At 36.4% G+C, this 17,072-nt stretch overlaps 1 protein-coding gene across 7 annotated transcripts in view; it reads left to right on the top strand.

The window, feature by feature from the left end:
• RAPGEF2 (Rap guanine nucleotide exchange factor 2) overlaps positions 1–17,072 on the top strand; it is a 179,049-nt gene that overhangs the window by 117,151 nt on the left and 44,826 nt on the right. For 6 of the 7 annotated variants that reach the window (XM_027747967.2, XM_027747966.2, XM_039388132.1 and 3 more), the window contains one exon: positions 14,956–15,087. The exons of the other annotated variant lie outside the window; for it this stretch is intronic. In XM_027747967.2, coding sequence (XP_027603768.1) covers positions 14,956–15,087 — 132 coding nt within the window. The remainder of the gene's footprint in view (positions 1–14,955; positions 15,088–17,072) is intronic. 7 annotated transcript variants of the gene reach the window in all.

Raw genomic sequence — 17,072 nt, 5'->3', positions numbered from 1 at the left:
AACAGAGGAAAAGAAGGCTTGTGAGTTAGAATACAAAGAAGTGCGAAGTATTACATTATAGCTATGTTTAGTATCTTAATAACCTAACAAATGCTGTGGCAATCATAAAATATAGCTTCATGTAGCCCATGTAACTTTCTACATGTAGGTTACTTATTTCAGCTCTCCTGGTCTGGTGACCAAATGCCAACTTTTAGTAACTGTAATGCATCCTCTTGGTAACTGCAGTTACCTGATCTTCAGAGGTATAGGGACAGCCAGCAACGATGTTGTAAACCCAGACAATAACACAGTGGTCAAATTCCTCAACCTGTGATTTCTTTAACTCAATCTATAAATATTGCCTTGTTTTATCTGACTGCAGCCTGTCAGCTTGCTTGCTTACAGCAGTAGATGCTGTCTGCTGGGTCATTTGGACAAACAGACCAGGTAGGATTTATTAGTTTATGGCTTGACTCCAAACTATGACCTTGAAAGTAAGAAAAATGGATTCAAGCTTTCTTCTTTTTTTCCTCTTCTGAAGAATGATTTCATAAAAATGATGTTTTGCTATTTTGTAGGTCTCCCTTTGTGTGTGTAGTCATGTTGGCTTGTTTTATAGTTAAAAATAGGCTTTTACTGTTCTGTGCTGCCGTTATTCCTGCAGAGGCAGGAGAATGGGAGCTGGGTTGTGCTCTTAGGACTTCATCCATAGTATTGTTTCCTCAATGCCCTTCTGCTGCTGTGTGCATGCCAGCCTGCTGAATGCTGTAGGAGTTGCATGAGTGTCAGGAAGGTCTAACACGGGATGATTTGAAAGAGAATAGGAATGCCTGAAAAAGACAATATGGCTGTAGAACTGGACTATAAATTTGATATTGGTAGTGGGATCAATGGCTTGAAAATGAGGTGATGAAGGACATTGTACCTGAATGTATTTGGCCATGGTTGGAAAAAAAAATATTTTTGGAAATCTAAACTGATTTTTGGGAATTATTTCTTAGTCAGCTAAGAAATATCCTAGGTTTGCTGAACCATCAGCCCTGTTCTCAACCCAATTGCATTTTTTGGGTTCTGGATTTGTTGGGGTTTTTTTTATTTTGTTTTTCTTACATGTAAGGAGCTAAAGGTTCTTCAAAACATGCACTGTACACTCTTTGCCTTTGCTGCTTCACTGATCAAGGTACAGCTTGACCTCTAAAACTTAATGTATTCCTGATAACAAGCTAGGAAAAAAAGCAGCCCATATTTTCCAAATACTTGGCAGGCTCTTTAGTTTTCTAGATTGCTCAGGAAAGAGCCAGATGTTAGACTTGGATGTGCCTTCCTGGCGTCTTTGCATTTCAGTCTTGACCCACATCACCAGTGGATTTTCAGCTAGGTTTTTTGACCTTTGAATAAGAAGCTGGCTGTAGAGGGGTTTTGTTTGAAATACACATAAATAATGTAGAAGGATCTTTTTTATATTGTCCTTGCTTTTAACAAACCAAGAGGAAAATGAAAATGCATGGATTTATGGATTTTGAAGCCTTTGTAAAATGTGGTACTTAAATAATTAACTCTGTCTGGAAATGGTGGTTCCCTGGATTTTTTCCTTTTTAAGGCAACAGAGAAGACTCATACTAATTCCTTTAAAAGTGAAACTGTTCACAGCTGTACATGCAGACTAAAAACCAAACTAAAATGAAAACAGTATTAGTTTCTTTTAATAACTGTGAAAGTCTGTATGCTAGTGTACCTCTCTTTGCCTGCTGATGTTTGACTTCTGCAGACATTTTCTGTTGTCTGACTCCAGGAGTTTCTGTCCTGTTCAGTCTTGCTTGTTTTTAAATTAGTAGGTTCTTACAGTTGATAAAATTGTTGTCGTTGTTGTTGGGATTTTTTCCAGTTTTGTGAGAAGATTAGAGACTTCTTGCATTTCAGGGCAAAGGATTTTGGAAATTTCCATTTAGCAGAGATTTTCCAAGGTCCCTGAATACAGCTACTTTTCCTATAAATGAGTACTAAAGTGTAATTTCACAAACAGTGGCATGCATCTCAGCAGCAGGATACAGAAAATCTAGTTATTTACTTCTTTCCTGTTAAAGGAAGAGGTTGTTTAGACACTTAAATGTCACTCCTACACCTGCAACTTCCAGTAGTATTGTACATTACTATTCTTTCTGTGATGATGGTACCCAGGGAAAACTAAATTTAGGAATACCTGAATTAGAGTAATATGATTTTTTTTTTTTAATTTTAAGTGGAGGCTCAGTGTTCCAACTGGGATTTTATTCAGTTAAGTATCCAGAGATAACATGTTTAATGCAGTAATGACTAAAATGTCTACCACTTTTATGAAAGAAAGTAACTTTCTAAATCTCTTGCACCATGTGTTATAGCAAAGTCCACTGTAATGCTGCCGTGAATCTGTGGTTGATTTGACTCAGATTATCTGGTTATTGCAAGGTGACCTAATGCAGTAGGTGATGTAAATGCACACATCCTGAGTCTCTAAAGCTTATCTTCTGTTAGGTGGGAGAAAAAAGATGAATGTCACTAATTGTATCTATAGAATCAGCTTCAGTTATTGGCCCTAGTATTTCAAGCTGATTTCTGTATTGCTTATTTTTCTGCAGCTTGTCAATCTGTAATGTAAAATCTTTTCCTAAATAAACACCACTGAAATATTTCATGGTGCCAGTAGAATATATAAGTTGCTACATGGATTGTGTTTTTAGTATGCTGTTGACTCAAGGCAGGAATATAAGGGATGCTTTAAACTCTGTTTGCACATCTGCACAGACACAAATAGATAAATTTCTGGAAGTGACATCTGAATGTCAGCATTTTGAACAGAATAACATGGGGCTTCAATTGACAATGCCTCCTTACTCTAAAGCAGCCCTGATTTTAGCAGGTTCCATATGGAACCTTCTTGTTTTGCTTGTCTTGTATGTTGTTGTGGACATTTGTAAAAATTAGGTGATTAAAAAAAAAAAAAGGTGGGAGGCTAGTGGAACTTGACATTAGATGTTATAGTTTTGAGTAAGTGCCACTGGGACTACAAAGAAAAGGTCTACAGGTTGTTTCAAAATTCAGTGGAGATACTATTAATATAAAAGATTCTTCTATGTTGATATTTGTAAATAATTTTAAATGGCTTTGCACAGTGGTTGCTGCACTGTGCTCCAGAATTCAGAGAACATCTTAGCATTTCCTAAAAGGTCCTTAACAAAAAAGAAGAAAAATGGTCCTTTACTTTTTCCCTTCCTATGATCACAGTGAGCACAACTAGTAGGTCTTTTGCCCCAACTAGTAAATATTTATACTAGTTCAAAGAAGTTGGGATCTTGTTCTGTGTGACAGAATAGAAACTATGAAGGTATTAGAAATGCACGATGGCACATACAGTTTTAAAAGCTTGTGTCAGTGTGAAAAATTTTCATTAGTTTTCTTTGACTACCATGTGAGGAAAAGTGTAAAATAATGTAGCAAGCAAAGCCAGGGCTGTTACAGCAACATTCACTGCTGCTGTATTGCCATTGCATGAGTACAGTTGCACTTTCAAAACTCATAAAGTACTAAAGCTGTTTGACTAGTAGTCATGTTAGTATAGTGTTAAAATATCATAGATATGGTAAAATCATACTATTTGAAGATTTTGCGACATTAATCATGTATAAAGGGAAATGCTTGTCATTTAAAAATATTTTGAGTTCTTGTTGCTGTGCTATTTTTACATTATCCAGAAAATTAGCAAGACTACCTATATTGCTCTGTAGTGCAAATATGAAACCTTTTTACTCTCTGTGTGAAGTATTATCTGTAAAGATCTTTTTAAGTAATATTTTTTTTAATTCACCTTACTTTGAAATTTACATCATCCCCATTTTTAAGCAAAATCAATTGCCTCTTATTTGCCCAACTTTTTTTTTTAATTTTGTGTCGTTGCTTTAAAATGCTCACTATTATGCAATTAGCAATCTCAAAACATTGATTATGGTAATACATTTTTGCTTTATATTAAAGAATGCTACAATCAGATTATTCTTGAAAACAAGATTTAGCAAGTGCTTTGTCAACTTGTGTGTTGAGATATTCATCTTGTAATGTTGCAGTTCTTTTTTTGTTGTTGTTGTTTTTTGGTTGGTTGGTTTGTTTTGTGGGGTTTTTTTGTTTGTTTGTTTGAGGTGAAGCAAAATATGCACCTTTCATTGTCAGACAGGGAAAACAGAGGAAACTTACACCCACTTTTCTCCTAAACTACTCCTTGATGCTATAAAGCAAAGATAATGCTTTAGTTAAAACTCCAAGGGTGGCATTGACATGGCTGCAACCATCAGACTTCAAACAAAATTTTCATTTAATTCCTTGTTAATAGTCCTGTCTCTCTTTAAATTTTCATCACATATTCCTTCGGTTAATCTGGTATTTTATAGAGACAAGACTCAGTCTACAAATGGAAATCTCCAATTTTTGCATCTGTACAGAGTAGCTCCCTATATATCTATATCTTTAAAAAATTTGCCTTGGAAGTGTACAGAATACTTAAGTGTCTACAAAGAAGCAACCGAGAAGAAAATGTTGTTATGTTGATCATGTTGATTTTTGTCTTTTTTCCTCCTTTAGTTAGTCTACTTCTGAATGATAAGTATATAAAAGAACAGACACACTTCAGATTCTTTTGCTTGAAGGAGTGACATGGATCTGGAAGGGAGTTTCTGGGTCACTGCTGTTACACACTGTTGTGCAGCACACTCATAACTTGGCCCAGCTTCAGTTTGAAAGCCGCCTCTGCCACAGATCCTGTGGAGTCTGGTTTCTAGAATCTCTGTGGTTCATTAGAAAGCAACCTTTTTTCGGCTTCCTGCTCATTAGGCTTCACACCTGTATTGCCTTTTACTGGAGATATTTCTTTTCCCTCCTTTCTATTTCTGGATAGTGCTCATACCCGCTCTCAGTGGGGGCTGAAAAAGCCCTGCTCTTCCTGCACTTTCTCAAATATTGTTTTTTCTTCTTATAGTCCTGATAGTTCTTCTCTCACTCTATGTGAGAGAAGCCCATCTTTATTTAAAACATACAGCTGGGACTGTGTGCAACTTTTCCAAATAAGGTCCCTGCTGGGGTCATGGAAAAGAGCCCAGAACTGTATTTCTGAAGGATTCATGCTGTGATCTCATTGGGTTCTCCTTCTGCTGCATCACCTGAACAATTCAGTCACCTTCTAATCAGCTGATACATGGAAACCTTTTCACAGTCATTTCTGACAGGGAAGTTCCCAGGCTCTTTGTTTTTGTCTTAAGTACATGCTTTCATATCATCATCTACTGCATTGTGTTTCTTTTACTCCAAGTAGGAGTCATCATATGCTCACAGAAGTGTCCTGCTTATCTCTTCTATCAACAGTGTTTTATTGCACTGTGACACCAGCAGGTTTTATCAGCACCTTTGGTTTTTTCCCTCCACTTGGAAAGAGGGGAGTTCTAAGATATTTTCTATATCCATAATTTTTCATATCCCATCTTTAAAAAAATAACACTTACTTGAGTAGCCCTTAAATTAATTTATTCTAGAATCAGTTCACTTTGGTTTCTTTTACTGTTGTAAGTTAGTTCAGTGCAGTAAAATTCAGTGCTGTAGTTCAGTAGTAAACTGCAGTAGTTCACATTGACTGTTCATTACAGTTCAAAATTGAGCTATCACTTCGTGAATGTTTGAAAAACTTAATCAAGTTTTGGTAGATTGGCTAGAATGCTGTAATCATGAAGTATTCTGTGATCAGGTATAAAAAAAAAACCCAACAGCAACACATGATGTAAGAATGCTCTACTGATGGGAGAGCTTCAACGGTTGGAATTGTAGACATATCATAGATCTTTGCTTTAAACCATTTAAGATATGCCCAGAATATATGTTTTCACCTTTAGGTTAAACTCTCTACTTCTTTGTAGTGGTTTCCAATTCTGAGTGCTGCCTTAAAGCTGAAAATAAAATCTTTCTGCAGCTGCCATAGTTTTACCCCTGCTGATGTAATTGCTTTTTATCATCTCTTGTGTCCACTTGTGAGACTGCTACATAAGAAACACCAAATGAGTCTATATGTGGGGTATACATGAGCATTCTGTTATTTATTTAAAATATTCTGTAGGATTGAGAACATCTTGCTTGAAAATGTTTGAATTAACATTTCCTGTAAACATATGTGCCTACATAAAGTGTTCTTGAACTTTTTTTGCTTTTACATCCTTAGGCGTAAATCTTTTGTCTGGTTTCCTGTGGAAACAAAGTTTGTTACAAAGTTCTCTGTTCCTTCCTCTCCCACAGTTACTTGTAACAGGCCAAAGAGTTCAAAATGTAACCTTACAAGCCTCCAGAAGCCCTGAAAACGGGCCATTTCGTTTCAACCCAGCAGCAGTTCTCAGCATATTAAGCACCCAAACAGCCACAAGAGGAAGTATTTAGAAATATTTAGCTGTGGGAAAAACATCAACTGGAGCATGCATTTTGTTAGTATGAAAATCAGTTATTCCCAGGAGAGAGATCTCTGCAAAGCCAGGCTCTATTATTTTTTTCGTCCATGTCTATTGCTATTAAATAATATGGAACTTTTACTGAAGTTCAGTGATCAAACTGTGTTTTGTACCCTCCTACCCTAGAGATATTGAAATGCCTCAGAACAGCCTTTCCTTCATTCCAAACAGCAGTCATCAGTGAGTGCCTGTCCCTACTTGTCAGTTTTAATTATGTAGATTTCCACAGGATGAATTCCCTTCCCAACCTTATTCAGTGTTTTTGGGAAGCTATTAGTTTGTGTGAGGGTGTGGGCTGTGCAGGCTCTGTTGGGGCTCTTAAATGCAAGTGCTTGGTGAGACAGTGGGATGCTACCAAGAGTGGTAGGGTATGTCTTTGGACATGTGCAGACATAATACACCAGAATAGAGATTCTGCTATTCACAGTAGTTCAAAGAATGGGATCTGATCTAAATCTGGAATAAATTTATTTATTTATGAAATAAAATAATACAAAATACCAGATACTTAATGAAAAATAGGAAGCAAATCTGAGAATCCTACATAATCCCTTCTGCAAAGTGTCACCATGTTTCTCCATGTGATTGAGGTTGTCAAAGAGTTGTCGGTATTTAAATGTATATCTGCAGTCAAAAGTTGTAGAGATCTTTCTAGCTCGATCCCTGTAGCAGAACTGCTGTGACTTTAAAACCACCACAGAGTCCATATTTTAAAATTACTGAATTATCTATCCTTTGTTGCCCAGTTAAGAAGTTACATTTTTACAAAGCATTTTTTTGACTGACATAGACTTCTGAGTAAAGTTCTAAATAAAAATATTTTGATCATGCAGATTTGTTCCATTCATTGTAAATGTGTTATAATAGTTTGAGTTCAGAATTTCAGAAACCTGAGAAAAACTTTGGAAAATCGTTCAGTATGATTTAGTTCCATCCTGTAGTTTTTTCCTTTGTATTTATGATTCAGTGGCACTGTAAATACCTGGATGATACAATTTTTCTTTTTTTATTTTCCCCACATGTTGTCAATAAATTGACATTTGTGTTTGCTGAAGGAATAATGTTTGTCAGATTCCCTGAAGTAAGACACTTGAATATAAAATGCTACATTAAATCTCCAATTCAAACACTGTCGAAAGAACAAATACTAACATATTTGGTCATACAACAGAGAAGGTAGTTAAATTAGGTAAGAATGGGTGCGTTTCACTGATGCATTTCTTTTCCTTTAAAAAGTGTTGTCCCTGGGAGCTTTTTCATTCCCCAGGCACCCATTTAAATTTCACCACCTCTGTCCCTCTGCAGAAGTCAATAATCCTTCAAGCAAAGGATTCAATGCATTAAGTGCTCATAGGATTAGCTGCTGAGAGCTATGAGTAAGTGGCAGTCGGTGTGTGTTTTGTAAGGGGAAACAAAATGAAGTTCCTGTGCCTTCACTCTGTCTTGCTCTCTCCCTGAGACCAGCAGCTCACGTTGCATTAGCTTGAACCTCTGAATAATTTTCTTTTTTTGGGGTGGAGGGAGGGTGGCTAGCCCTAGCAAAGTATCAGTGGAGGAAAGTATTAAGAAATTACCAGAAAAGATCCTTATAATACCTTCTTTTATTACTTTTAGAGGTGTTCTGCTTGGGCTTTGTATATAAACAACTGCTAAACAGCAATAGTATCAAAATGCAATATTTTCAGAACGTGGGTTGTGCCTTGTGTTGTACTCAAGATGAAGAAAATATTTAAGAGTAGATCTTCATGAAGTTTGAACCACAGCTTCACAGAAAGATGTCTGAGGAAAATGTAGAGATTTGAAATACAAGGTATTATTGTCTAAAGTGAACAGTTATACAGAAGACATAATTCAAGTCAGTAGGTTTTTATTTAAGTCTTACAGAAGTTTTTGTAGAATATATATAGAAGCTTCTTAATCTTTTACACCCCTAGGTACAAGGAAATCCTTCTTCTGCGTGAATTGCATCCTAATTTGAACTGTATATAGATTACACTTTTATTTTAAATTTAATTCTCCACTGGACACGTCAGCCTGCATCATGTCTGCAGACAGAATTGATAAAAATCACTTTATTATTCAGTAATTACTTACATTGACTGCTGTGTTTAAAATCACTCAACCTTAAAAATGTTTTCCTTGATGTCTCCCTTGGTTAGTGAAAGAATTACGTTTAAATAGTATGTTGGTGAATAGCCACCATAATTAGAAATATTTCTTCTTTCAATCATTAAATACCATAAAAAATATATATGTATATATATATAAACGTGTATAGCTTTAAAATACAGACAACAGACTTACAAACATTTAATATAAAAATGTACATCTATATAAAACAGTGAAATAAAATGTTAATAATTTGATAGGATACTGAAGAATACTGCCTTGGTGATCTACACTTTTGTAGTGCAATAAAAATTTTAGAACTTCTGTCTTGGTGGGGAAAAAAAATGAGAAAGACTAAGGCACAGTATTGATTTTATTTGTCTGCTGTTCTTCTTCCTTCACAAAAAGATACAGAATCCCAAAATAACTTCGTTGTAATTTACTTAGTTATATTTAGGGGACTAAGTGTGTCATCTGTAGAATGAAAATACTTTTTTATTATGGTGGCTTTTGTTTTATTAGTAAAGAGTTACTACAAAATAAGTGCTCATGTGCTTTGAGGTTAAAGAGTCAGTGTTTGCTTGTGTTTCTTTAATTTCAGAAAGTGGAAATAGAGGCTATAAAGGTGATATTTTGTGTTGTATTATGTCTACTGTACTTGCTTAGCCTGTCTCAGTGGCACTTAATTACCTATAAGAGCATTCATTGGGAATTGCATAACAGAATGTTACACCTTTGCTCTCTTTAATCTCGTCTTTTTGCAGATCTACTTCAGTCACTTTGCAGGCTTTATAAATTTTTCATGAAGTGCTGAGCAGCCTTCAATAGAGGACCTTGTTTATAAAATGGTTACTGATATGTTTGCTGTAAAAGGAGTAGTATATTGAAGCTCTCTAACCAGAATTCTTCTGGTAATTGAAAATTACATTCTTGTGTCTGTCTCTCACATTGTTGCATTTATACTTGTTTTCACTGCATTTAAAAAACAAAACACCAAATGAAAAGAAAACCAACCAAAACCCAAAACCACAAACCCCAAAACAAAACAAAAAACCCCAAGAAGTAGGAATACTATTTAAATAAAGAAAGGGGTTTGGTATAGTTTCACTTAATTTTTGTCTGTTCTCATTACTTTTTATGCTATACCAAGGATTTTGATTTCTTGTCCAGTAAATATTCTGAAAATGTATTTAATTTTTTTAAAATACTGTATCATTAGGATAAGCCCAGTGATTTCTGAGTAGAAGGTGCGATAGAGGTTGCCTTTTGTTATACAGAAAGGCATGCTGTAGGGTAGGAGAAAATCATGACGTTCTTAAAATAGAAGGAACATATTCAGAGCAAAGTAATTGTTAGTTTTGCATGCATAAAGTGATGACTCACTTTGAGGGTGGAAGTAATAAAATGCTGCTTTTAAGATAGGAAGATATGATAGGGTTTAAGGTATTGTAGAGTTCAAAAGCAATATACGTCTTTGTCCTTAAGATAGTTTCACATAATTGTTCAAGTTTTCATTTGTTTTAGGGTTTTCAAGAAGTAAAAACGTGGAGTTCCCAGAGGTACTGTTTTTCCTCTGGTTTCTATCCATGTGTGTAAACTGTATGGATGTGCGTATGTACATGCTTATGCTTGCTTTTATGTTTACAAAATACCGTTTTGACTACTCTCAAATTAAGATTAGTGCTTTGGTGGAAACTATTTTATCAGTTCTTGTTTTGTATTAACAACTTTTGTCCCCTGTTACACTTGATTAGATCTACATATATCACCTTAATGTTTGTCTCTTATGAAGGTTGTCCTGAGAGTAGGTCATCAGGACAGTTTTCTGACCCTTTTAATGACTATTAATTATTTAATGTAGGGTACATTTAATGTCTTTTGAAACTATATTTACTGAAAAATAATCATGCCCTAATTTTTCTAAATTACCCTGTCATGTTTTTACTCTATCTGCTAGTTCCTTCTGATGCTGTGACTCCGAGTGTTCAGTAATGAAGTTAAATATTGTATGTGTTGGCTTCAGCAAAGCTGTAGTTTAGTGTGGTCGCAGAAAAATAAGCGCTTGTTATGTAAAATAGACAAGTTGCTTTTGATCCTTGTTACTTTGAATGACTCCTTAAATCTAGCCATCATTTAATGAAAATGGAAGACAAGATAAAAATGAGTATTCAGTTTTGATGCCATTTGTGGTGTTGTCAGTCTGTAATAGGTGATGTTTCTGAGGCAAAGGGTGTGTCATGCTTCCTCATATTGCTCATGGTCTGGTTGATAAAGCCTGTGCTAGATCTAGCCAGTATGTGCTTCAAAACATTGCAAGAAAACCTTTAGCTTTCTTGTTATACTAAATACTAAACGGTAGAATAGAGTGATAGCTGAATACAAGGACAGGAGTGACAGGTGTAGCTGGTATTGGTTTAATGTGGTAGGGTTTTGGATAGCAGGGGGCTACAGGGGTGACTTTTGTGAGAAGCTGCCAGAAGCTTCCCCTATTCCTGAAGGAGTCAATGCCAGCCGGCTCCAAGATGGACTTGTCACTGGCCATGGCTGAGCTCATCAGCAACAGTGGTAGTTCCTCTGGGATAACATAGTTCCAAAAAGTAGGAAAAGAAAAACAGTGCAATTGCAACCAGAGAAGGCAGGAGTGAGAATGTGTGATAGAAACACCCTGCAGACACCAAGGCCAGTGCAGAAGGAGAAAGAGGAGGTGTGCCAGGTACCTCAACAGAGATTTCCCTACAGCCCATGGTGCAGACCAGGGTGAGGCAGCTGTGCCCCTGCAGCCCACAGAGGTCCTGCAGACATCCACCTGCACCCCATGAAGGAGCCTCATGCCAAAGCTGGTGGATGCCTGAAGGAGGCTGTGACCCTGTGGGAAACACGTACTGAAGCAGGCTCCTGGCAGGACTTGTGACCCCACAGGGGACCCATGCTGGGGCAGTTTATTCCTGAAGGACTGCACTCCATGCAAGGGACCCACGATGAAGCGGAACATAAAGAACTGCAGCATGTGGGAAGGGCTCACCTTGGAGAAGTTCATGGAGGACTGCCTCCTTTGGAAGGGGAAGAGTGTGAGGAGTCCTCCCTGCAAGGAGGAAGGAGCAGCAGAGACAACTTTTGATGGTAACCTGATGTTACCGGGGACTGTAACCCCATTCCCTGTTCCTTTGCACCACTGTGGGGGGAGGATGTAGAGAATTTGTGAGTGAAGTTGAGCCCAGGAAGAAGGGTAGGGTGAGGGGAAGGTGTTAAGATTTGGTTTTATTTCTCATTATCCTACTGTGATTTGATTACTAATAAATTCAATTAATTTGTCCCCAGATTGAGTTTGTTTTGCCCGTGACAGTAAGTGGTGGGTGATCTCTTCCTTCCTTATCTAGACCCACGAGCCTTTTGTTGTATTTTCTCTCCCCTGTCCAGCTGAGGAGGGGAGTGACAGAGCAACTTTGGTGGGAGCCTAGTGTCCAGCCAGGGTCAACCCTCCACACTTTAGTAGAAGACTTAAGCACATGTGGGTTTTCATTGTCATCAGTGCTTTACTTTTTCCCCCCATTGTGTTCAATGCAAGTATTAAATATTTTAAATAGCAGTATGTCAATAAGATAGAAATGCATGTATTTCTCACACCATATCTCATTGAGTTTACAGTTTAAATGTATCAGCTTATTTAATTTTTGTATTTATTTTTTTCCTCATGCAGCCTTTTGCCTTAACTTTGGGGGTAGGGCAGTCAAAGTGGATGCCGCTTTCGGGCATGTAGCAGAGAGATGTAGTATTCTGCAAAGATGTGAGCATGTGCTTTCTGCTTGTAAATAGTCCTATTTGATTAGGATCAAAGTGATGAGTTAGGTTGCCTAAAGTAAAATGCCTGCTTCTGATCTTCTGTCACCACTTGGCAAGTCCAGCTCGTGCAGCATGGCTTTGACTTGAGGAGTTACTCTGAAACCAGTAATCACCAAGCTTTCAGCTGATTGTCTACAGCCAAAAAAATTCTGAAGGCTTGCTTTTATTAGCAACGTATTCCATCAGTTATTGTGCAATCCCTGCTTCTTCCTTTTGCCTGTGCAGTAACAAAACATAAATTCTTGCTGTTCATTTAAAACACTAAGTGCAGTCATTATATTAAACATAGCTTGATTTTATTTTTTAACATACTAAGTGGATTTGCTTTGATGTGAGGTTCTTTTAAAATTTTTAGTGCATTGATAAAAAATAAATGTCATTGTTAATGACATGAAGATATTTGCAGGGCACTATGAAAAATTGAATGAGTTTGGCTGGATGTAAGACTGTATTCATATACAGCTCTCTGTGGAGTTAATATTTATTTGGGACTGAACTACTTTGTTGTAAAAAGTAAAACTCTCAAAATATTATATTTTTAAGTTATTAAATGTGTGAATTTGAGATAATTGGTGCATGTATCTTAAAATAATGTGTAGGATTTCTACTTGGAAATAAACCTAGACTGCTTTAATTATGAGAGATTGTACTTTTGAAGTAGGCATCGACACATTGCAGAAGCTATGGCAGCTCATTTCCTATGCATTCTACCTATGGAATGTATAGTTATTTGTAGAATGGCTCAAATAATGAGAAAAAACAGATGCATAGTGGCCTGAGTATCAATATATATGGTTCAGTTTTGTGATAATGCAAACTTACAGACTGCAAAGTGAAGTAGCAAAGACAACAGATACTATAATGCACTCCCTTAGTGCCCTGTTTTCTCCTTCTGGTACATCATCAAAAGTGGTGAGCATAACTAGATTTTTCTGGAGGCAGCATCCATGGCTGTATGTATTAGGGTATTGCTTTTGTTAATTGCCCTCTCTTTGTTGATGAAGATCAACTCCAGCTCTGGGCTTACTGAAGCATTTTAGTATTATTAGTGTCTGGTTTCTGGTTTTAACCCCTCTTTCAGGTAAAATACTAAGAAAGAATGTTTAAAATGTAGCCATTTTTATTATCATTGATATAGTCATGCCGTGATAAGGAAGAAATCCGTTTCAGATATATTAGAGTAGGAAATGCCAGTCAGTCTAAATAAGACTAAGGTTTTCAGTTGTCTGTACTTTTCATGGCAAATCTTAAAGCCAGGGTTCTTTCAGGTCATGCTCCATGAACAAACTTAAGGCAAATAGCAGTATCTTTGGCTGTCATGCTCCATGAACAAACTTAAGGCAAATCGTTCAGTATCTTTGGCTGTACAGAGCTAATAATTTTCTCAAACACGCTCTCTTGTGACTTGGAGATGACTTTTTTCATAACCTTTTATCCTGATCATCTTATTCTTCCTTAACGCTGAATGAACTCTTATTTCCATTTCCATCCAGGAAGAACGGTAATAGCACCAAGGTAGCATTCATAATTGACATGGATGGACATACTGCATATGACATTTTTCATACAAACACAATTCCTTAAGATGAAAGTATCTACCTTGTCTGAGTTGAAACAAATTAATGAGCAAAGCTGGTTTTTTTTAATTATTGAAGAATTTATTGCACAGCAAAACTGATACATTGACATACTTTTATTAACTAGCTGTGGGATGCAGGCTTCTTGGGGAGAGGAGTGATTTGCCCCTGAAATAGCATTTAAATATTTCTTCAGACAGCAGATATTTTCCTTTGTCATTTCTGCAATCTGGCAGTGTTTGCAGTTCTTAAAGATCTTCATGGGAGCTGTGTGCCTAAAGCAATAGTGAAAATACACATCACAAATCTTGATGAATGATTGTTCAGTGATCAAATACACAGTCTTGATTCATTCTTCAGCACTGCATGTGAGCAAACTCACTTCAGGATTGTAGCTCTTTATAATTGTATCAGTCTTCCCGCATTTCCTATTTGCTGTCATATTATTTGGCTCAAAGTATAATGGATAGCTCAGTGACTTGGATTTTACTTGTCTCTAATGTACTTTGTCAACATGAGAAACAAAATATACCAAATCCAGAGCAGTGCTTTTTTATTTTTTTTAAAGTATGTGACTTAACTGTTAATTTTAATTCTACAGGAAACTATTGATATTGTAAGTTGCACAATATTCATATGCATTTTAATTCTACTCAAACCCTATAGCAAGATACGGAAGAGTTTTGGCATATTGCTTCACTAGTGTTTGTCCTCAGATACATTTTTCTTAAATCTCTTATATTTGCAACAATTTGCTGACCTCTGCATGAGTTTAAAAAGCTGCAAACCTCAAAATTTTTATGCTGCATTCTCAAGCCCCAGTGTTTTTCTTAATACACTTGGTACTGGCAGAGGGTAAAGTGACATATATGATTTGAATTAATTTTACTGTGTATCTCCTTCAAATTGTAATGATGCTTTTTTTACTCCACCTGTAGCTTCCTGCAGATTTCACAAAGCTGCACCTTACTGACAGTCTCCACCCACAGGTGACCCACGTTTCATCTAGTCACTCAGGATGTAGCATCACTAGTGATTCAGGAAGCAGCAGCCTTTCTGATATCTACCAGGTAAGACTGAAATGGATGCTGATTGGTGCAATTACCAACAGTTTTGCTGTTAATAGCTAAATGCCCATGCTGTTGCCTATTGTCAGTTTTTGTCTGAAGAAGTACTTGGTAGACTTCAAAAAACTAACTTTTGTTTGAATTGTAGTAATTTCAGGGGTTTATCCACCATGTATTAGTCTGATGTTTGAAAACTCCTCGAGTAATCTGCAGCACAGCAACATGACATGTCACTGTAGTTTGTTAGGATCTGAGTCAGCCACGTAGAGATTTAGTGTTTCGCATATCAGGATTGTGCTTCATGAATTTGTTAGTAATTTGAGTGGAGGAAATCTTCCTGAACTTCAGCATGGAGAACCAGTATGGCTTCTCCAGCAGATGTCCATAAAGGGACCTAAAAAGGGACCTAAAAGGCAAAGGAATTCTGTTCCTGACTCCAGCACTTCACCTCCTCTTTTTGTCTGTCTGATTGGCTAAATTTTTAACAGCAGCTGTGATGTCTACAGATCAAAACTATAGATGTAGGGCCTTGTGAAGTGAGCGATTTTCTTCTTGATCCTGTATTTTGTATTTCTTAGATGTGTTGGCTTCATAGTGTAGAACTATTCAGTGATGGGGAAAAATAAACACACAGTGAGCAACCTGTGCTGACCTGACTTCAGGGGCATATTTCAGTTTCTCCGCCTTGTACAAACCTGATGGCAACATCTTAGCAGTGCATTCTCTCCTGGCCATCCTCAGAAAGATGGGTAGGTTGAACTGGTGACACTTTATTTAAAGTTACACTTCTAAGAGGTAAAGCTTAGGTAGAGGTAGAGCTCATTGTGAAGCTCTGTGCTATTTTTTTGGAACAACTTGATTTTGAAGAGATTTACTGTGAAACTGATCCAGAGTTTAAATTTAAATTGGAAAATAAAATCTAAAGTGAAATAAAATGAGGAAGTCTGCATTTTTCACTTGATGTTTACTGTTCTTGAAATGTTATAGCAGGATCTGTCTTGATAAGGAGAGTATACCAATTTGTTATTCTGAAAATAAGGCATCAAGTCCAATTAAAATATATTTCTATCAAAATAATAATAAATTAATGAGACCACTTCTACATGAAGTACTGTTTACTAGAAGAGGAATAATGATTGTTTGGGATGCTTCTATAATTGCCAGTATAGTCATTTAAATGATGGGAAATGCATCTATACAAATACATACAAATTCAGTTGTGATCATAGTTGTAGGATGTAGTCTGCTTCAGGTGAATAAGCTTATAGGTTTTTTTTTGTGGAAGAAGATAAGCTATAAAAAGGTCCCAGTTCAATTTAGACAGTTAATTGCAATAATGCAATGGTTTATTTTTGTGAAAAGTGTCAAATTAACTGCACTTCAGGCATAGCATATGTCAGTCAAGTAGGTTTGTCAGAATTTCTTCTGAAGACAGGATTACTTAGAGACAGGATTTATGTTTATACTGTGAGAGTGAAGATGATGTAAAATCAGCTTTTTTCTTCCAGTCTTTTATAGAGTTTCATCCCTTTCATTGCAAAGATTTTCACTTTAACATAAAAATAACAAGTACCTCTAGAGACACAGTCGTAGGTGGCATGTAGTTACAGCCATACTTTAGATAAGTTGGAAGTAAATTTTTTGCAAAGACTTTTAGCAAAACTTTCATAACTGTGAAAAGGATCATTGAATTTCTGTGCAATTAAAGAACCCCAACCAAACAGTATAATAAACAACTATAGAAACTTCAGAGAAATACTGGTCAATGACTCCTGTAAGTTTTATTGGCAATAATGGAATCAACAGAATGGTTGATGTTTGGAGGGAGTTAATGAATTACTGAAATATTTACACAGAGAAAATTTACTTCTTAAACATTCTTTTAAACTTAATTTACAAACATAATCCATTCTTGGTGATCTTCAAAATATTATCCAGTTTCTTCAATGAATTACAATTAATACCTCATTTAAAGGTGTCTTGGCACA

The sequence above is a fragment of the Pipra filicauda genome, unplaced genomic scaffold (assembly GCF_003945595.2).
Source record: "Pipra filicauda isolate LSUMZ 115617 unplaced genomic scaffold, ASM394559v2 scaffold610_size221990_pilon, whole genome shotgun sequence".
NCBI lineage: Eukaryota > Metazoa > Chordata > Aves > Passeriformes > Pipridae > Pipra > Pipra filicauda.
The sequence above is the reverse complement of the archived record's forward strand: the minus strand, read 5'-3'. Positions and strand labels throughout refer to the sequence as shown.